This window comes from Hemiscyllium ocellatum, chromosome 4 (genome assembly GCF_020745735.1).
Source record: "Hemiscyllium ocellatum isolate sHemOce1 chromosome 4, sHemOce1.pat.X.cur, whole genome shotgun sequence".
Classification (NCBI taxonomy): domain Eukaryota; kingdom Metazoa; phylum Chordata; class Chondrichthyes; order Orectolobiformes; family Hemiscylliidae; genus Hemiscyllium; species Hemiscyllium ocellatum.
This window is the reverse complement of record NC_083404.1, coordinates 3,420,715-3,446,362: the sequence shown is the minus strand read 5'-3', so window position 1 is coordinate 3,446,362 and position 25,648 is coordinate 3,420,715. Positions and strand designations below refer to the sequence as shown.

General features: G+C 44.8%; 1 protein-coding gene and 1 long non-coding RNA gene across 4 annotated transcripts in view; one reads left to right on the top strand and one right to left on the bottom strand.

Annotated features, from left to right (window-relative positions):
* Nucleotides 1-9,206, top strand: part of LOC132810363 (uncharacterized) — a 32,462-nt gene extending 23,256 nt beyond the window's left edge. For both annotated transcript variants that reach the window (XR_009642802.1, XR_009642803.1), the window contains one exon: nt 944-9,206. This is a non-coding gene — a long non-coding RNA (uncharacterized LOC132810363). The remainder of the gene's footprint in view (nt 1-943) is intronic.
* LOC132810337 (clavesin-1-like) overlaps nt 1-25,648 on the bottom strand; it is a 118,439-nt gene that overhangs the window by 51,169 nt on the left and 41,622 nt on the right. For both annotated transcript variants that reach the window (XM_060822650.1, XM_060822651.1), the window contains exons 3-4: nt 15,262-15,436; nt 920-1,030 (exon numbers count right to left, since the gene is read on the bottom strand). In XM_060822650.1, the coding sequence (XP_060678633.1) occupies nt 920-1,030; nt 15,262-15,436 (286 nt within the window). The remainder of the gene's footprint in view (nt 1-919; nt 1,031-15,261; nt 15,437-25,648) is intronic.

The following is a 25,648-nucleotide window of genomic DNA, read 5'->3' as shown; positions in this document are numbered from 1 at the left end:
TTTGAGGGTGATGACAATCACTTTGTCCCACGTTGACATCAAATTGCACATTGACAAAGGATTCATATATTGAAATTCAAGCACCGCTTACGCTATTTGGAAAAGATTCTTTGGTCCATATACCCAGGATAGGAAAAAGGGAGGACTGCAGATGCTGGAGAGTCACTGTCAAAAAGGGTGTTGCTGGAAAAGCACAGAAGGTCAGGCAGCATCCGAGGAGCAGGAGAATTGATGAAGAGCTTATGCCCAAAACGTCGATTCTCCTGTTCCTCCGATGCTGCCAGACCTGCTGCGCTTTTCCAGCAACACCCTTTTTGAATCATATATCCAGGATAGCAGTTAAATACCAGCTTTTTTCATATACCTCATATGCATACACACACACACCCAATACCAACAATGGTACAGATACATAGATTAATACAACACAGGAAAGGTGCTTCAGCCCACTGATATAACCACTGTAAGTGCACTAATCCCAGTTTCCCGCACGTCTCCCAAATCCCTGCATGATCTGATATTTGAAGTGCTCATTCAGATATTTTTGAAGGTTGTAAGATTTCCGATCTCCATTCCCTTCCCAGGCTCTGTCCCCCAGATTCCAACCACCAAGTGAAAATGCCTTTACCCAAATCCCTCTGAATCAGGCAACAGATTGCAGACTACAAATACAAAGATTAATGTAGCATTCAGAGGGTTAAAATATAGTTGTTCCCTCATTAATCTTGGATCAACTGAGCACTGATTGCAACCATCGTTTAGAATGGACTGACCATTTGCAGCTTCCTTTCTGTTTAGTTGCCTTCCTCTCCCATTTAGGATAGCAGAGCAGAGTTTTATTTTCTGAAACATATTTGCAAATGAATTGCACATTGTCATGCTGAGCGGAGATTTCCCATCTGACGGAGATGTTAATTACCCTTTTCCTGGTCTTGTCTTTCAGGAATGGCTTTATAATGGTGTATAAAGCATGGATATACCAGGGCTGGTTCACAAAGTGGATGCCTCCAAAACGTGCAGGGAAGCTGTCCTGTAAAGATGAGAGTTTGGATTAGTAAGGTCAAGTCACAGAAGGATCAAGCAACATGAACTCAGCACCACTGAAAGCTGACTACAACCTGGCTAACAGTGAAAGCTTTTCCTGTTGTTTATACAGTTCACAATCCTCAAACCGCACTGTTGGAAATATTCTCAGACATGCATATCAACGCAAGTTGCTCCATTGACGTTTCTTGTCCTATGTTCCTGCAGTTAAACGTCTGACATCATAAAGTCTCAGTTACTTGGTCATATTTACAATACTCACCTATGGCCAGAACTTAGAAAAGAAGTATTGCATTTCGACAAAACATAACAAGGGCAGGACTTGTACAATTTAAAATAGGGCCTTGGATAGTGTTGTAAAACAGAGAGAGACCTAGTGGTTCCGGTACATAATTCTTTGAAGTTTGTGCCACAGACAGACAGGGTGTGTTAAGAAGGGGTTTAGCATGCTTGTCTTCATTGCTCAGACCTCTGAGTGTAGGAGTTGGGATGGCATGTTGAGGCTGTACAGGATGTTGGTGGGGCCACTTCTGGAATACTGTGTCCAGTTCTGGTCGCCCTGTTATTGGAAGGATTTTATTAAGCTGGAGAGGGTTCAGAAGTGATTTATCAGGATGTTGCCGGGAATGGAGGGTTTGAGTTATAAGGAGAGGCTGGATAGGCTGGGACCTTTTTCACTGGAGTGTAGGAGGCTGAGGGGTGACTTTATAGAGGTTTATAAAATCATGAGGGATATAGATAAGGTGAATGGCAGGTGTCTTTTCTCTAAACTGGGGGATTTCAATACAAGGGGGCACATTTTTAAGGTGAGAGGAGAAAGATTCTGAAAATACATGAAGGGCAATTTTTTTTTTAGATTAGATTACTTACAGTGTGGAAACAGGCCCTTTGGCCCAACAAGTCCACACCGACCCTCCGAAGAGCAACCCACCCAGACATATTTCCCTACATTTACCCCTTCACCTAACACTATGGCCAATCCACCCTAACCTGCACATTTTTTGGACTGTGGGAGGAAACCCACGCAGACATGGGGAGAATGTGCAAACTCCACACAGTCAGTCACCTCAGTCGGGAATTGAACCCTAGTCCCTGGCGGTGTGAGGCAGCAGTGCTAACCACTGTGCCACCGTGCCACCCACTTTTTATTTTTTATAAACCTGCCCCATTTCCCAACGCGTCAGCGGTGGACACACCCTCATCCTGCCTCTGACCACGCCCCCTTGCTCCTAGTACCGCCCACTGGACCTCCACCTTTACAGAGAGTAGTTTGTGTGTGGAATGAACATCCAGAGGAAACGGTGGATCTGGGTACAGTTAGAATGTTTAAAAGATATTTGGATAAGTACATCAATAAAAAATATCTGGAGGGATATGAGCTAAGAGCAGGCAGGTGGGACTCGTCTGATTTGGGATTCTGGTCGGCATAGACTGGTTGCACCGAAGGGTCTGTTTCCGTGCTGTGTGACTCTATGACTCTGTAATTTCCTTCACAGAACATAGAACATAGAAAAATACAGCCCAGAACAGGCCCTTTGGCCCTTGATGTTGCGCCGATCCAAGCCCACCTAACCTACACTAGCCCACTATCCTCCATATGCCTATCCAATGCCCGTTTAAATGCACATAAAGAGGGAGAGTCCACCACTGCTACTGGCAGGGCATTCCATGAACTCACGACTCGCTGATTAAAGAATCTACCCCTAACATCTGTCCTATACCTACCACCCCTTAATTTAAAGCTATGCCCCCTCATAATAGTTCACTCCATACGTGGAAAAAGGTTCTCATGGTCAACCCTATCTAAACCCCTACTCATCTTGTACACCTCTATCAAGTCACCCCTAAACCTTCTTTTCTCCAATGAAAACAGCCCCAAGTGCCTCAGCCTTTCCTCATACGATCTTCCTACCATGCCAGGCAATATCCTGGTAAAAAATGAGGTCTGCAGATGCTGGAGATCACAGTTGAAAATGTGTTGCTGGTTAAAGCACAGCAGGTTAGGCAGCATCCAAGGAATAGGAAATTCGACGTTTCGGGCATAAGCATTATCCTGGTAAACCTCCTCTGCACCCGTTCCAGTGCCTCCACATCCTTCCTATAGTATGGCAACCAAAACTGCACACAATACTCCAGAAGCGGCCGCACCAGAGTCTTATACAACTGCAACATGACCTCAGGACTCCGGAACTCAATTCCTTTTTTTTTAGATTACTTACAGTGTGGAAACAGGCCCTTCGGCCCAACAAGTCCACACCGACCCGCCGAAGCGCAACCCACCCATACCCCTACATATACCCCTTACCTAACACTATGGGCAATTTAGCATGGCCAATTCACCTGACCCACACATCTTTGTGACTGTGGGAGGAAACCGGAGCACCCGGAGGAAACCCACGCAGACACGGGGAGAACGTGCAAACTCCACACAGTCAGTCGCCTGAGTCGGGAATTGAACCCAGGTCCCTGGCGCTGTGAGGCAGCAGTGCTAACCACTGTGCCACCGTGCCGCCCTGCTGACGAGACGAGCGAAATAAAATACCAATAAAAGCCAGTACACCATATGCCTGCTTCACAGCACTATTTACCTGGGTGGCAACTTTCAGACATCTGTGTACATGGACACCAAGATCCCTCTGCTCATCCACACTACCAAGTATCCGACCATTAGCCCAGTACTCCATCATGTGAATTATATATGAATTTAAATTGCTTTTTGAAGGATATAACAAGTGAAGGTGGCCCTGAGCATTGGGGAACTGCCCCTTGGTGAAGGCTTTAGTGTGAGATGCTGTCCATGAATCCTGATGTCACTGAGCTCCCATGAGTGTTAGTGTAACACAGGCAGACACAGCCCAATCAGGAGAGTGGGGGAGAGAGGGAAGGGGGTGCCTGCCGGATTCTTGCTCAGTCACCTTCGCTGAGAGTGAAGGTCTGGTTGGAGACTCGCTGCAGCTGGTTTGGACAAAATCAGGAAAGTGATAGGGTAAGAAATTAAAATTAATTTGTTGACCCACAGAGAGAACAGAAATGCCTTTTGAATTTGGAGTTCAACCCATTGTAAGGAGAATGAGCTACAGAGAACTACACACAGGTAACCAAAACCTCACACTATTCCCCACAAGCATTTGTAAAGTGAAGAATTATTATAGAATTGTCCAACATTTGTAAACGTACAAATATCAACATCAACATTAACGGTGCCAACATTACCCCACAGAAAGTTGTGGGCAGTTTGGCAGTAAGCTGCAGGAGATCCAGGAGATAATACAAACTTCAAGGAGAAAATAAAACTTCTAAGAATAGAAACATTCAGCTAGAAACCCCTTTCCTTGCTGGGAGTCAATAACTGGGGTCAAGCCCATGGCCTGCTCTTGACCCATGGTTCTGCCAAAGACTATTAGATCGGATATGGCTCACCTTTCAGAATACTAAGCACCCCCCACTTGATTGGTATAACACGCACAGATACCCACTCCCTCCTCACTCAGTGGCAGCAGTGTGTACCATCTACAAGGTGCACTGCAGGAATTCACCAAAGATCCTCAGACAGCACCTTCCAAACCCATGACCAATTCCATCTAGAAGATCAAGGGCAGCAGATATATGGGAACACCACCCCCTACAAGTTCCCTTCTGAGGCACTCTCCATCCTGTTCCTTCAGTGTCGCTGGGTCAAAATCCTGGAATTCCCTCCCTAAGGGCATTGTGGGTTAACCCAAAGCAGCTGGACTGCAGCGGTTCAAGAAGTCAGATCACCCCCACCTTCTCAAGGGGAAACTAGGGAACGGGTAATAAATGCTGGGCCCAGCCAGCGACACACATCCCATGAGTGAATCAAAGAATTCTCCTCAATGCTTACATTTGCTATGATCTCACTTACTCTACCTGGTGTTGGATACAAACAATTTTCCCACCCACAGACAATACATTCATTACACTGCAACTGTTTGGGATTTTTCTTTCTGCTTTTTACATTTTACGTTGCAATCTTCCAGCACATTAATTCCATCCGTTAACTCGTGAAGGATCAGTATTGGCTCTGTGATAGTGCTTTTAATAAGTGAAAGTCCATTCCAGAGATTTGAATACAATCGAGATTGTTTTCAGACCCGGAATGAGGAGGTACTGTGCAAAGATGGTGTGGCATTAAGCCATCGAGCCTTCAAGCCTCTCCCGTGGGCACATCCATACAAAAAGTAGTAAAGTTCTTCCAGTGATCTAGCTAACACAACTAAAGCAATTAAACTGATCATTCATTGTTTTTTTCACTGTTTGTGGAACATTGCATTGTAATCTGATCGCTGTGTTTCCCAACAGTAACCAAGGGCTAGGAGTGTCTTGGGATATCAACAAGTCCACACAAATGTATTTCTTCCTTCTTTCTATAAGCAGAGGCTAATCTGGTGTACATTTGGAATACCTTATCTGAGGGACTGTCTCATGACGAGATGTTGAGTAGATTAGGCCTGTACTCATTGGAACTTAGAAGAGTGAGAGATGACTTTATGAAATGTACAAGATTTTGAGGTGACTTGTGGATTGTTTGATGTGTGAGAGTTGAGGATCAGAGGGCATCATCTAAGAGTAAAGGGTGACGTCCTTAAGGCAGAGTTGAGGAGGAAGTTCTTCTCTCAGAGGGGAGTAAATCTGTGGAAATGTTTAGCATGGAGGACTGTCGAGGCTGGGTCATCAAGTCCATTGAAGGCAGAGATTGAAAGGTTTTTATTCCCTCAGAAAACCAAAGCTGATGGGGAAAAAGCAGGAAAGGTAGGTGAGGATTATCAGACTAGTCATTGATCTCATTGAATGGCAAGGCAGACTTGATGGGCTGAATGGCTTACTCCAGCTCCTGTTTCTTATGATCTTATGGTCTGATTAAGTCATTGCTTTGCCTAGCTACGCACAGTAATTGTGGACTGAAGTAAACCTGAAGGAGCAATTACTCTGAATAACAAACTATCCTGATTACAAAGTTACAAATCACACAACACCAGGTTATAGTCCAACAGGTTTAATTGGAAGCAGTAGCACAACCACCTGATGAAGGAGTGTCGCTCCGAAAGCTAGTGCTTCCAATTAAACCTGTTGGACTATAACCTGGTGTTGTGAGATTTTTAACTGTGTACACCCCAGTCCAACACCAGCATCTCCAAATCATATCCTGATTACTTTATGATAATTATTGTAACATAAAACCATCAGCCAGTGACACAGACATTGTATTCCAATGGATCGTTTGTTTTATTTATGTATAAATTGCCCTAAAGAGACACTCTGTTATGCTTTACCTTCACCAAAAAGATACACCATACTCTGGAACCAATTCCTAAAATGCCATAAACCCAAGTAGCAAGCCAGCCAGCTGCACCATCCTATCAAATGATGGCGGTATGGTGGTTAGCACTGCTGCCTCACAGCGCCAGAGACCCGGGTTCAATTCCTGCCTCAGGCGAGTGTGTGGAGTTTGCACATTCTCCCTGTGTCTGCGTGGGTTTCCTCCGGGTGCTCCAGTTTCCTCCCACAGTTCAAAAATGTGCAGGTTAGGTGAATTGGCCATGCTAAATTGCCTGTAGTGTTAGGTGAAGGGGTAAATGTAGGGGAATGGGTCTGGGTGGGTTTCACTTCAGCGGGTCGGTATGAACTTGTTGGGCCGAAGGGCCTGTTTCCACATTGTAAGTAATCTAATCTAATGGCACTCCAATTAAAGGGATGGTTTGGGAAAAGTGTACAAGTTCATAGGACAGAATTTGAAGTTTCTTAAATTTCATCTTTACAGATGGTGGGAGGATGTAAAATGTAATTCCCTTGTTACACAATATTGTTAATAGGCGACATTAAAATGATATTTAATTTAATGCCATAACATTCAATAGGTCAAACAGAGAGAAAAGAAGTCACTTAAAGCTGACAGCTGTACAAGTGGATAAATATTACTACTGAAGAGGAATCTAGTATCACAAATTTTCTAAAAGATAATTGTCTTCAATGTTTGATCCTGTGCAAGTTTGCAAACATCTTTCTTTTATGTTGCAATTATCATGTTTGTCTCAGCAAATGTAACAGAGACATGTACTCTGATATCAGGGGGTAATCGTTCCAGTTGCACAGAAGGGGGTTACTATGGCAGGATAATACCGTGATTACTCCCCAAACTATTTTCTACTTTCAGTCATTATGTGTGGATCGTGAATAACACGGGAAGAAACAGGCCAAATAAATACCAAAATAACCGTGCTCACTTGCACTAGGAGACATAAAAATACAATTGAACAATATGTTTAGGTTTGCTCATTATGATTTTTTAAAATAAAATATGTCACTGTGATCATCTTAAATCTTATGTAAACAATGAAGTGCAGATAGAGTCATAGAGTCTTACAGCACATGAACAGACCCTTCACTCCAACTCATCCACGCCGACCAGATATCCTAAATAAATCTAGCCCCTTTTGCCAGCATTTGGTCCATATCCTTCTAAACCTTTCCTATTTATATCCCCATCCAGGTGCCTTTTCAATGTTGTAATCGTACCAGCCTCCACCACTTCCTATAGTGTTGCTAACAATGGCCAATTTTGAGAAGTAGTCTACCCCTTCACTCTGCGGCTATTTTTGTGGAAGGAGTGGATGGAACCTCATGAGGATCCTTCCACTTCTGGGCTTGATGTATTTGGCATGTGATACACACATTTCCACGTCGTTGGGTATCCTGACTCATCCCTAAACATGATACAGAGCCATCTGCTTGGCAGAACATAGAACATAGAAAAATACAACTCAGAACAGGCCCTTCGGCCCACGATGTTCTGCTGAACATCTAACCTAGATTAAGCACCCATCCATGTACCTATCCAATTTCCGCTTAAAGGTCGCCAATGATTCTGACTCTACCACTCCCACGGGCAGCGCATTCCATGCCCCCACCACTCTCTGGGTAAAGAACCCACCCCTGACATCTCCCCTATACCTTCCACCCTTCACCTTAAATTTATGTCCCCTTGTAACACTCTGTTGTACCCGGGGAAAAAGTTTCTGACCGTCTACTCTATCTATTCCTCTGATCATCTTATAAACCTCTATCAAGTCACCCCTCATCCTTCGCTGTTCCAATGAGAAAAGGCCGAGAACTCTCAACCTATCCTCGTACGACCTATTCTCCATTCCAGGCAACATCCTGGTAAATCTTCTCTGCACCCTCTCCAAAGCTTCCACATCTTTCCTATAGTGAGGCGACCAGAACTGCACACAGTTTGGTTTAATTGGTATCCCCACAGAACCAGGTGGGTTCCTCGCTCCCTCAGAAACAGCATTGCTGAAGAAAGGCTGATTCTAGCATCCTATGCTAATGTTACTTCTGGGGGATTTAAAGACCCATTCTGCCATAAAGTGTGCCTCCTCCTCCCTGGGAAAATTCTATTCTTTATTTACAATTATCTTACAAATCCTTTTCTCTTCCTTTGGACATAAAGAGGCAAAAGAATTGCTCAGCATCTTTTTTTTAAATTCTCTTTCAGTTTGCCATCTTCAGCTCTTTGGTAGCTTTCCCCAAGTGATCAGCTTCAACCTTCTGCCTGTCAATAGTCTGAGCTAAAACAGTCTGCTTGCAACTACATTGAACATGGTGGATGGTAAAATGTGAATTAAAAAGAAAGAGAAAAAAAAAATTGCTGGCAGCATCTGTGGGGAGAGAAACAGAGTTTCAAGTTTTGAGTCTGAGAGGACTCCTTCAGAACAGAAGTCTGTGACAGGGTTGGATGAGTTTCTCAGCTCTCCTGGTTTAGAAACCCTGAACCATGCCTCTGTTTGACTATTCCAACACCCCCCTGGTCCTCCTGCAGCTCCTACAGTCTAACATCTGCCAACTTCCTTCGTATTGCCTGGGTCACATTGTAGTGTCTGTGTGTTAGGTGAGTTCCCATGGCAGTTCTGGACTCACTGACCTCGAATGGTTCCTGGTCAAGCAACATCTGACTTTAAAATTTTCTTCTTTTCATGGCCTGAGACTGCCCTGTTTCTGTGACCTCCTCTAGTCCCATGCTCTAATATACTTGGCTGCTATCACTTTAGTTTCCCTTTTCATGCTCTTGGAATTGTCAAACACATTAAAATGTCAGTTTTATGTGAGAAGCAAAATATCAAAGTAAATAGTGGCTGCTGTTAGCTTTTGCAAGTATTTTGTTTAATTGTTCGACTCCAAGTGATGTTCTTACCAGTTGATGATATAAATTAACACATTTACATGACAGATGGATATGTTCCTAACACGTTTAACTGCTTTATTATAAGTGCAATATTTTACTGTGTAGTTGTGAATTGTTAAATAATTAATAATACTCCTATTTTCAGAAATTAATTGTAACCTTCTAGGTCTTATTTCTGGATTTTCAGTACATTTTTTTTAAATAATGAGGCAATGTGGAGTTTACTCAACATATTTAGCACTGCTGCCTCACAGCGTCAGGGACCCAGGTTCAATTCCTGCCTCAGGCGACTGTGTGGTGTTTGCACATTCTCCCCGTGTCTGCGTGGGTTTCCTCCGGGTGCTCCGGTTTCCTCCCACAGTCCAAAGATATGCAGGTCAGGTGGATTGCCCATTGTGCAGAATATTAGCCAGAGGTAAATATAGGGTAGGGGAATGGGTCTGGGTAGGTTACTCTTCAGAAGGTCGGTGTGAACCTGTTGGGCTGAATGGCCTGTTGCCACACTGTAGAGATTCCAGTTCTAATTCAAAAATTCTTATTCAATGTTTTCATCGATATAATACTGATTCATAGTGAAAGCCAAGGACAATAAAAGACCTTCTGCTCTTCTTAAACAGGAGTCTAGTGTGTGCCCACATGTCACACCTCACCTCCAGACATTTAAAACACACATATCCCCAGTCCATGCCCATCTCGAGTAAGAGACAAGCTATCCACCGGCCCCTTGACATTCAACGGTGATATCATCAATTAATCCCTCATTATCAACACCCTGGGGGGATACCATTGATTAGAAACTCAACTGGACCTCTCCACCTCCCCCCACAACCCCCCCAAACACAGTGGCTACAAGAGCAGGTCAGAGGTGAGGAATACTGCAGCGAGTAACCCTCCTCCCAACTCCCCAAAGACTGTCCACCATCTACAAGGCACAAGTCAGGAGTGTGACAGAATACTCCACACTTGCCCTGGATGGGGCAACTCCAACAACACTCGAGAAGTTTGACACCATCCAGGACAAAGCAGCCCGCTTGCTTGGCACTACATCCACAAACACCCAGTCCCTCCCCCACCAATGCTCAATAACAGCAGTGTGTACCAGCTACAGGAAATTCACCAAGGATCCTTGTACAGCAACTTCCAAACCCATGATCACTTCCATCCAGGAGGAAGGACAAGGAATGCAGATACATGCAAACACCACCGCCTGGAAGTCCCCTTCAAGCCACTCAATCATCCTGACATGGAAATATTCACTGTCGCTGGGTCAAAATCCTGGGATTCCCTCCCTAAGGGCATTGTGGGTCAACCAATAGCATGTGGACTGCAAGAAGGCAGCTCACCGCCACCTTCACAATGGACAACTAGGGACAGGCAATAAATGCTGGGCCCAGTCAGTGACACACACATCCCTTGACTGAATTTTAAACAAAGTCTCAGCACGTCACAGTTACTGTAAAGGATTGATAAATGACCGGTTCCTTCTCTTTTCACTCTCCATAGAGAATTCCCCTGGTGCAGCAAAGAGGAACATTAACATTACTTTGTTCTTCCTTCGCCAAACATTTATTTTTTCAACAGCTCTTAGCAGCCATCACCCATTTCTCAAAACATAAGTGCCCTCACGTTTTGACCTACTTGGAAGTTTTCTTGAAGATTTATCAATGATATTGTTGAGAATGACAAAATACCTAAAGGGATGGACACAGGATAGATGCTTCCTCTTGGACAGACCTTTAAATGTTTTATCGTACAGCCCCTTTTATTTCATGGAAAAAAATTGAAGCCTAGAACCTGGGACACAAGTTGAAAATAAGGGGTACTTGTTGCATTCAACTCTAGTCACCACGCGATAGGAAGGATGGGGGGGGGCTTTGGAGAGGGTGCAGACAAGGTTTCCCAGGGTGCTGCCTGGATTAGAGAGTATGGGCTATAAGGAGAGGCTGGATAAACTCGGGTTGTTTTCGCTGGAGTGGTGGGGGCTGAGGGGAGACTTGATAGAAGTCTGTAAAATTATGAGGTGTATAGATGGGGTTGACAGTCAGAATCTTTTTCTCAGAGTTGAAATGTCTAAAACTAGAGAGCATGCATTTAAGGTGAGAGGGGGAAAGTTCAAAGGAGATGTGAGGGGTGAGTGTTTACACAGAGAGTGGTAGGAGTGTGGAACACACTGCTAAGGGTGGTAGGCAAATACGGTAAGGGGGTTTGAGGGGTGTTTGGTATGCTTTCCTTTATTGGTCAGAGTATTGAGCACAGGAGTTGGGAGGTCATGTTTCGGCTGTACAGGACATTGGTTAGGCCACTGTTGGAATATTGCGTGCAGTTCTGGTCTCCTTCCTATCGGAAAGATGATGTGAAACTTGAAAGGGTTCAGAAAAGATTTACAAGGATGTTGCCAGGGTTGGAGGGTTTGAGGTATAGGGAGAGGCTGAACAGGCTGGGGCTGTATTCCCGGGAGCGTCGGAGGCTGAGGGGTGACCTTATAGAGGTTTACAAAACTATGAGGGGCATGGATAGGGTAAATAGACAAAGTCTTTTCCCTGGGGTCAGGGAGTCCAGAACTAGAGGGCATAGGTTTAGAGTGAGGGGGGAAACGATATAAAAGAGACCTAAGGGGCAACCTTTTTCACACAGAGGGTGGTACATGTATGGAATGAGCTGCCAGAGGAAGTGGTGGAGGCTGGTACAATTGCAACATTTAAGAGGCATTTGGATGGGTATATGAATAGGAAGGGTTTGGAGGGATATGGGCAGGGTGCTGGCAGGTGGGACTAGATTGGGTTGGGATATCTGGTCGGCATGGAGGGGTTGGACCGAAGGGTCTGTTTCCGTGCTGTACATCTCTGTGACTTTCAGATAAGCACATGGACAAGCAAGGAATGGAGGGATTTGGACCAAGGGCAGGCAGAAGGGATTAATTTTGTTTGGCGTCATACTCAGCACAACATTGTGGGCCGAAGGGCCTGTTCCTGTGCTGTACTGTTTTATGTTCATGTTCCACTTTGGACTAAGGTGAGGAGAATTTTTTATACTCAGAGGATTGTGAATCTTTGGAATTCTCTTTCCTCGAGGGCTGTGGAAGCTCCGTCATTGACTATGTTAGAGTCAAGACTAATACATTTCTGAATATCAGGGACCTAAAAAAAAATGGACACAGTGTGAGAAAAGACATTCAAGTGGATGATCAGTCATCGTTATACTGAACTGTGCAGCTGGCTCAAAGAGCGAAATGGCCTACCTTTGCTCTTCTGTTTCTATCATCCACCATTTCAACCATCACTAAATATCCCCACCATCAAACACATCTTCCTCTATGTTTCCTCCTTCCCTTTGCTTTCTCTGGGATAATCTTAATCATTTTTCATTGCTCTGATTGAGTTGTATTCCTGAACATGGGAAACAGTTTGTTTCTGATAGATGTTCACCCACTTATTGCTGGCCTTCCACCTTCTGTTTTGCAAACATTATTCTTATAAATCATACAATGGCCAATGCCCCTCTAACCTGTCCTGTCTTTTTGCTCTTTGCCTGTTAATTACATAAGTTTCTTGTTCTGCTGAATAAAGACATGGTCTCCTACTTCAACAACATTTTCACAGAACATAGAACATAGAAAAATACAGCGCAGTACAGGCCCTTCGGCCCTCAATGTTGCGCCGACCGAATCCTACCTAACCTACACTAGCCCAATAACTTCCAAATGCCTATCCAATGCCCGCTTAAATGACCATAAAGAGGGAGAGTTCACCACTGCTACTGGCAGGGCATTCCATGAACTCACAACCCGCTGTGTGAAGAATCTACCCCTAACATCTGTCCTATACCTTCCACCCCTTAATTTAAAGCTGTATCCCCTTGTAACAGCTGACTCCATTAGCGGTAAAAGGTTCTCAGTGTCTACCCTATCTAAACCCCTAACCATCTTGTACACCTCTATCAAATCTCCCCTAAACCTTCTTTTCTCCAATGAGAACAGCCCCAAGTGCCTCAGTCTTTCCTCATACGATTTTCCTACCATACCAGGCAACATCCTGGTAAACCTCCTCTGCACTCGTTCCAATGCCTCCACATCCTTCCTATAGTATGGCGACCAAAACTGCACACAATACTCCAGATGAGGCCGCACCAGAGTCTTATACAACTGCAACATGACCTCAGGACTCTGGAACTCAATTCCTCTGCCAATAAACCCCAGTACACCATATGCCTTCCTCACAGCACTATTTACCTGGGTGGCAACTTTCAGAGATCTGTGTACATGGACACCAAGATCCCTCTGCTCATCCACACTACCAAGTAGCCTACCATTAGCCCAGTAATCCATCTTCTTGTTACTCCTACCAAAGTGAATGACTTCACACTTAGCTACATTGAATTCCATTTGCCACCTTTCTGCCCAGCTTTGCAACTTGTCTATATCCCGCTGTAACCTGCCACATCCTTCCTCACTATCCACAACTCCACCGACTTTTGTGTCATCCGCAAACTTACTCACCCAGCTTTCAAGCCCCTCCTCTAGATCATTTATAAAGATAACAAAAAGCAATGGTCCCAAAACAGATCCTTGAGGTACACCGCTAGTAACTGCACTCCAAGATGAACCTATACCATCAACTACTACCCTCTGTCTCCTTCCAGCCAGCCAATTCCTAATCCAAACCTCTAATGCACCCTCAATGCCATACCTCCGTAGTTTTTGCATTAGCCTACCATGGGGTACCTTATCGAACGCCTTACTAAAATCCATATACACAACATCTACTGCTTTACCCTCGTCCACCTCCTTAGTCACCTGCTCAAAGAACTCAATAAGGTTTGTGAGGCACGACCTGCCCTTCACAAAACCATGCTGACTATCCTTGATCACGTTATTCCTATCCAGATGTTCATAAATCTTATCCCTTACAATTCTCTCTAAGACTTTGCCCACCACTGAAGTCAGACTCACTGGCCTATAGTTACTCGGGCTATCCCTACTCCCCTTCTTGAACAAGGGGACCACATTCGCCATCCTCCAGTCTTCTGGTACTATTCCCGTTGACAATGACAACATAAAAATCCAGGCCAATGGCTCTGCTATCTCCTCCCTAGCTTCCCAGAGGATCCTAGGATAAATGCCATCAGGCCCAGGAGACTTATCTATTTTCATCCTTTCCAGTATTCCCAAAACCTCTTCCCTACATACTTCAATGCCATCCATTCTAATCACTTGTGACTCAATATTCACACCAGCAACAGTGTCCTGTTCCTGAGTGAATACTGACGAAAAGTATTGATTTAGTGTCTCTCCAATCTCCTCCGCCTCCACGCACAACTTCCCACTACTATCCTTGACTGGACCGATACCTACCCTAGTCATCCTTTTATTCCTGACATACCTATAGAAAGCCTTTGGATTTTCCCTAATCCTACCAGCTAAGGACTTTTCATGTCCTCTTCTCGCTGCTCTTAGCTCTCTCTTTAGATCCTTCCTGGCTACCTTATAACTCTCAATCGCCCCAAAAAGGGCGGATGTGTTTCCCTCTTCCTTCCTGCTACATCATCTGGCTTTTATAGCTCAACGTTACCATCATTCAATTCTTAATACCTGGTTTGCTTCACATTCAGCAGTGCCCTATGTTTTTACACTTTGATTTTTCAATTAAAATGAACGATGTGAATACTCGGCATCTGTATGTCTTGACCATAAATTTGTTTTCTCTTTCTGTACTTCATTGGGATGTACACTATTCCCTGGAAGGCTGGCTCTGGGACACCTTGTTAGAATACTCTGCAGGAACCTGTAAAGACATGTAATGGCTTCTCACAACTTGACTTCAGATTCCTTTCCCTCACTTCCGTCCAATGACCCCTCTGCTGAGTGGAAGTCCCTGTACAAGAACCTCCCTATCATTGTGTGTTCGATGTGTAACAAACAGTTGTACAATGCATTCTATTTCATCAGAAAATTTCACTCTAACCTCGAGCAGAGAGGAATATGCAAAATGTTTTAATTATTAAAACAAATCTCTGACCTGTAAGCCCTCTATGGCCAGTCTCAGTATGGTGGGGGTCAGTTTAGAGGCTTGTTTGAACGTGAAATTGCTCCAGTCTATAATTAGCGTAAATCCATTTATCTGTAACTCCGGATCTTCGATAAGGATTTCCAAGGAGAGAAGAACAGCTCGGAGAATATCCACAAAGGTATTCCTAAAAAAAGAAAACCACACAAGGTCAGAGGGGATTCAAATGTTTAACCGCAGTATGTGGAGTCAGAAATAATCCATTGATACCTAATTTTGAAACAATACTGTTGCACAGTACTCTGTTTGGGTTTCATTGTTAGAAAGTTCCAAATTAATTTAAAGTTCATTTTCTTTTTTGCATTTGACTCAAACATAGCGAATTCCTAACTACCCAGGCATTAACATCTGACACTGATGCAGGGAAACATTCCAAATCAGTTATTGCTTTCTTTGTAAAATATTCTTGCAATATAATGAAACAGAACTGATTTCATTTTCAATTATTTGATGCTAAATGCACTGAATATTTTCGTATAGTGAAAATGAGATTAAAAACTGTACCTTTTCAGAATGTGTTAATAGAAAGCGGTTTCAGCAAATTTGAAATCATAGAATCCTTATGGTGCAAAGAGGCCACTGGTCTGCCAAGGCAGAGTCTAGATTAGAGTGGTGCTGGAAAAGCACAGCAGGTCAGGCAGCATCCCAGGAGCAGGAAAATCGACATTTTGGGCAAAGCGTTTACACCGACCTTCCAAAGAACATCCCACCCAGACTCAGAACCACTTCCTATGGCCAGTCCACCTAACCTGCACTCAGCGGAAACCCACACAGACGTGGGGAGAATGTGCAAACACCACTCAGACAGTCACCACAGAGTGAAGCCGAACCCAGGTTCCCAGCACAGTGAGGTAACAGGACCAACCACTGAGCCACTGCACATGTGCCACGCAGGTGCTGTTCATCTCAGCAACAAAGGTGAGAAAGATCAGCGGAAGGAGCTGGAGCTCCGCCACTTCTCATGTACATCAGCCGGAGAATCATTGTAGCTGGAAAACTGACAAAAATAATTTAAAGCGTCTTTTGGAGGTGACAATAAACATAAAATGTCTTCAGTGCGGTGACCATCAAACTGGCCATACTGCATTCAAAACCGTGACATAAACATCACTTATTCTCAGAAAAGGACTTCAATCTAACAGTGGCCATGTTTTACATATTAGCAGCTCACCCTAAATGATCCTTTCTCAAACATGCAGTTACACTGTTACTGTAAGTCACTCCTGCCTAGATTTAATAGCTAAGAGTAACATATGTATAGAGCTTGGTTCGGGTGCTGCGTCAGCCTGCAGCCAAGTAACATTCATACAGTTCTGCCAGGGTGGAATTGATTCCTTAACTTGTAAAAATGTTGGATTGATAGTTAATCGCTGGAAGGGGCATAATTCCAATTTGTGAAAGAAAACAGAGTTAATGCTTCAAGTCCGATGACAGCTGCAAATGTGTTGCTGGTCAAAGCACAGCAGGCCAGGCAGCATCTCAGGAATAGGGATTTCGACGTTTCGAGCATAAGCCCTTCATCAGGAAGGGCTTATGCTCGAAACGTCGAATTCCCTATTCCTGAGATGCTGCCTGGCCTGGTGTGCTTTGACCAGCAACACATTTTCAGCTGTGATCTCCAGCATCTGCAGACCTCATTTTTTACTTCAAGTCCGATGACTCTTCATCAGAACACCAGACTCAAAACCTTAACTGCTTTCTTTCTACAGACACTGCCTGACCTGCTGAGTTTCTCCAGCAATTTCTGTTTTTGTTTTAGGTACCCAGCATCTGCAGTTCTTCGTTTTAACTAATACATCTTTGAATCAGTTTCAGGTTCCTGGATCAATAGAACACTATAAATATTGCCGATAGATCAGTGTTTCAGGTGAGCCACTCAGACTGTGAGCAGCACAACAATGCACGCCTCGCCCCAAATGAAGGGGAGATCACATACCAGAGTTCACCTCACATAAAATACACACTTTCAGAGTTCCAGATTGCAAAAGGTTCAACCTTTATCATCAAAGGGAGCCTGGCAGTGGTCAAAGATGGCAGAAGTGAGGACTGCAGATGCTGGAGATTACAGTCTCAATTAGAGTGGTGCTGGAAAAGCACAGCAGGTCAGGCAGCATCTGAGGAGCAGGAAAATTGATGTTTCGGGCAAAAGCCCTTCATCAGGGATGGACCTGGATTCCTGAGATTGCAGCTAGCACGAGGTGGAGGGGGATTGAATGAATACCAGTCCCTGTGTCTCTCACTTTCACCTGGAGCTCCTGCGGTGGAAGCTCAGGGACTACACATAAGTGACCTTGGCCAAGGACAGGCTGAGGAAGAGAGCCTCTCCAGAGTGGAGATGTGGAGAGGAGACCTGTGCTGCCTTCATTGATACAGCAACAGGAGGATCTAGGAGCCTCAGCAATGTGAGTAACATGGATGGCTCAACACGTTCAGGTGCTGTTCCCCACACTCTGACCTACTCAGTGTTCTCCCACGCTGAGTTCCACGCAATGTTCTTGACCCAGGCATCTCCTTCCATCCCTTTGTGAACATTCGATCCTCAGTGTATTACTGCCTTTCACCAAGTTTCATAGTCACATGACCTTGCATCTCTCCCACCCCCATCCAACACCTCACCACACATAGAATCAGAATCATACAACACCAAAACAGACCGTTCGGTCCAACTCATCCGCACCGATTAGATATCCAAATCTGACCTAGTCCCATTTGCCAGCACCTGGCCCATATCCCTCCAAACCCTTCCTATTCATATACCCATCCAGATGCCTTTTAAATGTTGTGAATGTACCAGCCACCACCACTTCCTCTGGCAGCTCATTCCATACACACACCACCGTCTGTGTGAAACAGTTACCCTTCAGGTCCTTTTCAAACCTTTCCCCTCTCATCCTAAACCTATTCTCTTTAGTTTTGGATTCCTCTATCCTGGGGAAAAGACTTTGTCTATTTATCCTATCCATGTCCCCCATGATTTTATAAATCTCTATAAGGTCACCCCTCAGCCTCCACAGTTCCAGGGAAAGCAGCCCCAGGCTGTTCAGCATCTCCCCTTAACTCAAACCCTCTAGTTTTGGCGACAGCTTTGTGTATCTTTTGTGCACTCTCCAAAGTTTAACAGCATCCTACTTATAGAGGAGCTACTGGAATTGTACGCAATATTCTAAAAGTGCATGCAGGTAAGAGCGCTCGGCTCAGCCTGAAGCAGAGACCCAGGTGAATGTGGGAGAATGGTCAGGGGTTGTTGGGCGGGGGGGGGGGGGGAGTGTGTCCTTCCAGTTCCAATCTGTGCCCATTGGGTCATCTGTCAATGCCCTGTCCCAGGATGCTGCAGAGGTCAGCATCAACCAACTGTAAAAGTCGGAGGCTCCTGAGGTGCCAGTGCTTCGACATGTAGAATAAGCTGGGCACCTGTCTGTCTGTCAGTCTGTCCGTGCTCTGGCTCAGGGGAAAGCAGCTGGTGCTGCCAAGGGTACAAAGCAAAGCTGCAGAAAATGTGACGGTGAAGCCTGACAAGATGTTTGTAACTCTCACTGTAAAGGTCACAGAAATACTGTGGGCACCAGCCCCTCACCTAGACATAGCCCAAGCTTTTCAATTTCACTGGTGACAGGGCTTCCCTCTCATTGACCCAAACACCCAATGGGCATGTTTGTCTGGTTGATGCTTGCAAGCTGCTAACAGCTAGGGTAATGGACAAAATCGCTATGTATGACTAATTAAAGCAACCGTTAATTATCTGTTCTCTTAAGTTAATTATTTAATTGCCAGCACTGTGTATGCACCGAAATCCAGCTTTTGCCTGTGAAAATCCTTACGTGTTGCTGCAAAATTACCACAATCTTTGGCTTCATGATGTTTTAATGTACCTGCTGCTATACTTGTTGTGATTTGTTGTCCTTCCTTTCCCTACGGCATAGTTCAACAGACCAGGCTTTTCCAGGCCAGAGGCTCAGTAATGGAGTTGTCCCATTGGCTGTTGCTGGAAGGCAGGCTGTCACTTTGCTCATTGTGAGACATCACATTTAGCTGCCTCACAATGACCTGATATTTCAACCAATACAGCAAGTGTGAGGAAGTCCTGTACTTATTGGTAAATGGGAAAAAGTGACAACTTCAATCAGTATCACAGAGGGATGATGGAAATAGCCCAAAGGGAAATGAAATCACAGTTAAAATGACAAATAATCTATAACATTCTGTTGGGTAAGGTTTCCTTTGAGCTGTTTTGTGTAGCGGAGATAATGTTGTGCAGAGATTAATTTTTTCTGGTTATGAATTGCATAAAATCTTTGTGTGTAGATTTAACACAGCTGATGGTTTGAAAAAAATGTATTGGCAACTCTATTAAACAAATTACAAAAGGAATTCAAAGCGAGCATGTTAACTGAGTAGAAAGGACAAGGACAAGGCATTTGCAACCCATTTCAGCCAAAAGTGCTGATTCAATAATGCGTATTCCCACAGCCACCAACATCGCAGCTGTCAGTCTTCAGCCGATTCAATTCACTCCATGTTATATCACAAAGTGGTGACGTTACTGGATACAGCAAAGACTATAGACCCTGGCAACATCTCCAAATAATCACTGAAGGTTTCTGCTCCAGAACTAGCTGTTTCAGTGCAGCTCCAACACAATATGGTGCATATCAAGGTCACTGCAACGAAAATGCTACTCTGGTTTCTGTCTACTGATGCTGCCAGTAATTTCTGGTTTTGTTTCTGTTTTACAACATCCACAGTTCGTTTGGTTTTTATGGTGTATATGCTGCCCACAAAAAGCAGGCAAAATCCAATCCAACCAATTATCACCCCATCAGTCTACTCCCAACCATCAGCAAAGTAATGAAGGTGAATATCACCAGGGTCAGCTCCAGACCTCAGGGTAACCTTCATCCAAACATGGACTGAAGAACTGGGTTCAGCTGGTGAAGTGACAGCCACCACCATTGACATCAAAGCAGCGTGTGACTGTGTAAGGCATGAAGCAGCTCTGGCTAAACTGGGGTCAAGGGTAAATCACGGGGAAAATGCTGCATTGGGTGGAGACAGAAAGGAAGAGAGTTCTGATTTCCCAAAGATCAACTCTGACAGACTGCAGCAGCTGCTCCTCAGGATGATGTCTTACTCCAATGGTCTTGCTGCTTCATCAAAGAGCTTCCTTTCTTCACCAGGTTGGAATTGGGGATGTACATTGATGTCATAATGTTCAGCAGCATTCACAACTTACTAGATAATGAAGCAATCTGTGTCACATGAAGTAGCACCTGACATCATTCAGGTTTAGGCCAATAACTGGCAAGTACCACGCCCACCACCCAATAGTCAGGCACTGTCTGTCAACAAGGTCAAAACTAACCATCTTCCATTGACAATCTTCCAAACCCACTACAACTTCCATCTGGAAGGACAAGGGCAGCAGATACATGGGAAGACCACTCCCTGCAAGTTCCCCTCGAAGTCACTCACCATCCTGACTTGGGAATATATTGTCTTTTCTTCATTGCTGATGAGTCAAAATCCAGCTCACCACTTCTCCAGGGAAAGTAGGAATGGGCAATAAACCGCTAGCCAGGCAGCAACATCTACATCCAGTTAGCAACATCTCCTGAAATATGGTTTGTATGCACATTATAAAGTCTGGTTCCATAGTCTTTCCCAGCTGAACTGTCGCAAGTAACCAATTCATGTCCAATATATCATAGTATAAAAGTGTGAATAGAAACAGAGGTGCAAGTTTCTTGACACTGACTCAGTTGCCTGGTTTGGATGTACTGAGATTAAATGATCATTTCAGAACATGCAGTTTTGTTTATTGCACGTTGGTCTCCCGAACTTATCTTAACCTTGATTACAGGAACTATTTTACATCAGCATTTGTCTTTCTTTATAATCAATAACAGGGCTCAAACATAACAAGCAGATGATGTAGTTTAACAATTGTTATTCCATATTTACCGTAATAACGCTCTGAGTTAATTTGGAAATGTTGTCACTGTTATTACGCAGGGACAACATACAACAGGACGGGGGGTTATGGAGAGGTCCTTCCTATACTGAAATTCCCTTTTAGGTTTAATGTTGGATCAGTAAGCTTTACACATGAAGGAAGGAGAGATCCCATCCAGAGTGAGACACAGCCTGAGTGAGTATATAAGGTGCCTATATAAGGTTCATAGCTCCTTGAAAGTGGATTCGCAGGTAGATAGGATAATGAAGAAGGCGTTTGGTATGCTTTCCTTTATTGGTCAGAGTATTGAGTACAGGAGTTAGGAGGTCATGGTGTGGCTGTACAGGACATTAGTTAGGCCACTGTTTGGAATATAGTGTGCCTTTCTGGTCTCCCTCTTATAGAAAGAGGTTGTGATAGTTGAAAAGTTTCTGAAAAGATTTACAAGGTTGTTGCCAGGGTTGGAGGGTTGGAGCTGAGTCAGCTGGGGTTATTTTCCTTGAAGTGTTGGCAGTTGAGGGGTGACCTTATAGAGGTTTATAAAATCATGAGGGGCAGGTCTTTTTCCCTGGGGTGCAGGGGACCAGAACTAGAGGGCATAGGTTTAAGGTGAGAGGGGAAAGATTTAAAAAGAGTAACGTTTTTATAGAGAGGGTGGCACGTGTATTTAACAAGCCGCTAGAGGAAATGGTAGAGGTGAGTACAATTACAATATTTAAAAGACATTTGGACAGGTATATGGATAGGAAAGACTTTGAGGGGTATGGGCCAAATGCAGGGAATTGGTACGAGTTGAATTTGGGAAACTAGTCGGTATGAATGATTTGGGCTGAAGGGCCTGTTTCCATGCTATTAACTCGAAAATTGCAAGGGTTTCTTAGATACCTAAAAGTTAGGAGAGAGACAAGAGTGGGCTTTGGATCAGTGGAAATTGTGGCCAAAGAAAGAGTAATAGGCAACAGAAAATGGAAGAGGAACTGAATAGATACTTGGAAGATACCAGTAACAAACCAGAACTTTAGAAGAGTCAAGGGGTAAAGGTGAGTGTTGTGGCCATCACGGAGGAGGTTCTGGGGAAGCTAAAAGCTCTGAAGGTGGATAAATCACCTGGACCAGATGGACTATACCCCAGAGATCTGAAGGAGATAACTGAGGAGATTGTAGAGGCATTGGTGGTGATCTTTCAGGAATCCCTGGCATCAGGGGTGGTCCCAGAGGACTGGAAAATGGCTAACGTAACACTCCTGGTTAAGAAGGGAGAGAGGCAGAAGACAGGAAAGTCTTGGCCAGTTAACCTAACCTCAATTGTTGGTCAGATTTTAGAGTTGAAAAATATGGTGCTGGAAAAACACAGCAGGTCAGCAGCATCTGAGGAGCAGGAAATTCAATGTTTTGGACATAAGGAATGTGGGGTGGGGGGAGAATAGGGCTGAGAACTGGGATTGTCAGGGTGGGGATGTGAGGAAAGTAGCTGGGAAAGCAATAGGTAGATACGGTTAGGGGTGATGGTGATAGGTTGGATGGAGAGTGGAGCAGAAAGGTGGGAAGGAAGATGGACAGACCAAGAGGGTGGAGCTGAGTTGGAGGGTTGGATCTGGGATGAGATGGGGGGAGGGGATATTAGGAAACTGGTGAAATCCACGTTGATCATGTGTGGTTGAAGGGTCCCATGTGGAAGGTGAGGCGTTCTTCCTCCAGGCTTCGGGCAGCTTAGATTTGGCGCAGTGGAGGAGGCCCAGGCTTTGTATGGCCTTGGTGGAGTGGGAGGGGGAGTTGAAGTGTTTGGCCACAGGGCGGGGTGGGGTGTTGTTTGTTGCTGGTGTCCCCAAGATGTTCCCTGAAATGTTCTGCGAGTTGGTGTCCTGTCTCCCCAGTACGGAGGAGACCACATTGAGAGCAATGGACACAGTAGATGAGGTGTTTGGAGGTGCAGGAAAATCTCTGTCAGATGTGGAAGGATCCTTTGGGGCCTTGGATGGAGGAGGGGGGGGGGGGAGGGGGGGGGGGGGGAGGGGGAGGGGGAGGTGTGGGTGCCAGTTTTACACTTGCTGCAGCAGCAGGGGAAGGGTGCCGGGAGTGGAGGGTGGATTGGTGGGACAGGCGGCATGGAGCTGATGACATTCGCGGAGGGAGTACTCTCTGCAGAATGCTGATGGGGTGGGGAGGGAAATATCTCTCTGGTGGTGGGGTCTGACTATAAATGCTGTCTCCCATCAGCTCTGATGAACAGTCACTTGGACTCAAAACATTACTTTGCTCTCTCAAACAGATGCTGCCTGACCTGCTGTGACCTCCAGCATTTGTTGTTTTCAGTACAGAATCCAGCCTCTGCAGTAACTCACTCCTACATGGACAATGTCCAGGGTCAGGCTGAAAAATGGCAAGTAATATTTAGAATATAGAACATGGGACATTACAGCGCAGTACAGGCCTTTTAGCAATCGATGTTGCGCTGACCTGTGAAATTAATCTATTGCCCATCTAACACACACTGTTTCATTATTATCTACATGGCTGTCTAATGACCATTTAAATGCTCTTAAAGTTGGTGAGTCTACTACTGTTGCAGGTAGGCCATTCCATGCCCCTACTACTCTCCGAGTGAAGAAAATACCTCTAATATCTCTCCTATATCTATCACCCCTCAATTTATAGTTATGTCCCATCATGTTAGCTTTTACCATCTGAGGAAAAAGGCTCCCAATGTCCACCCTAACTATCCCTCTGATTATCTCATACCTCTCAACCTTCTTCTGTCCAATGAAAACAGCCTCCGTTCCCTCAGCCTTTCCTCATAAGACCTTCCTTCCATACCATCTGTGGCAAACAAACGTCCCACAGTGACCATCTCCAATAAAAAAAACAATCTAACTACTGCCCTTTGACATTCAATGGCATTGCCATCACTGAATCCCCCACTAACAATATCCTGGGGGTTACCATTGACCAAAAACTCAACTGGTTTCAGCACGTAAATACAACGGTTACAAGAGCAGGTCAGAGGCTAGGAACACCGCATCAAGTAACTCACCTCCTGTCTCCCAAAGCCTGTCCACCATCTACGAGACACAATCAGGAGTGTGATGGAACACTCCCCACTTGCCCTGGGTGGGGGCAGCTCCAACAACACTCAAGAAGCTCCACACCATCCAGGACAAAGCAGCTGCTTGATTGGCACCACATCCACAAACACCCACTCCCTCCCCCACCCACACTCAGTAGCAGCAGTGTGTACCATCTGCAGAAATTCTCCAAAGATCCTTTGACAGCACCTTCCAAACCCATAACCACTTCCATCTCGAAGGACAAGGGCAGCAGATCCATGGGAAAACCACCTCCTTCAAGTTCCACTCCAAGCCACTCACCATCCTGACTTGGAAATATATCACTGTTCCTTCACTATCACTGAGTCAAAATCCTGGAATTCTCTCCCTCTGGTCATTGTGGGTCAAACTACAGCACATGGACTACAGCGGTTCAAGGCAGCTCACCCCTACCATCCCGAGGGACAACTAGGGATGGGCAATAAATGCTGGCCCAGCCAGTGATGATTGCTTCCCATGAGTGAATAAAAAACATTTGCTGTCCTTAACCTTCTGAGTTATTATGGGTTTGGAAGTCGCTGTCTCAGAAGTGTTGGGGAGAATCGGCTATCGGGGTACCTACATTGGGGCTAGGGAGGGGAGTACCATTATTAAAGCAGACACTGTCAGATACCAGCTAAAACACAGCCATGTAAAGTAAACCCAGCCACTGCAGGACTGTCTGCCTGGGGCCACATTCCTGGGGGATTAGAACATGTCCGTCAGTTTCAGATCATCCTGTTACACTCTCATTGTTAATAAAGGAAACCGGTAACTATCGGATAGTGTAAATCGCACCGATACTACACTTGATTGATAAAGTACTTGCTAATGCCTCCGCTGACGTCAAACTCATTCGGGTCCTATGTTAAATGATAATATCTGTATATTCAACTATGGAGAACTATTGTGAACGCCCAGACAGCCAGGCGCATGGCAATGAGGAATCCCTTCCAACAATAAACTTTTAATTTACAAGATCGGAAACTGCCGAACCCAGGATGTCTACCCATTGTTCAGCACAGCAGGAGCTGGACAGGTATCTCGGGGCTGCCAATAGAGACACTAATCCATTCACAGACAGGTGAACCGACCAGTGAAAGAGCCGAACGAGGGGAACCTGACCGGGAACTCGAGGAAGCGCGAAGTATAACTGCACCAGATCCGAAGGGAAAGACAGAACGCCTTCTCCAACGAATTTGCATGCTTTTGAATTCGTTGTATAGTTTGCCAGTCTTGATTCTGTAATAAACGGTGTTTTTGCTCCAAACTCTAGCCGGTTTGATCTCTCCTTCCAACGAACACG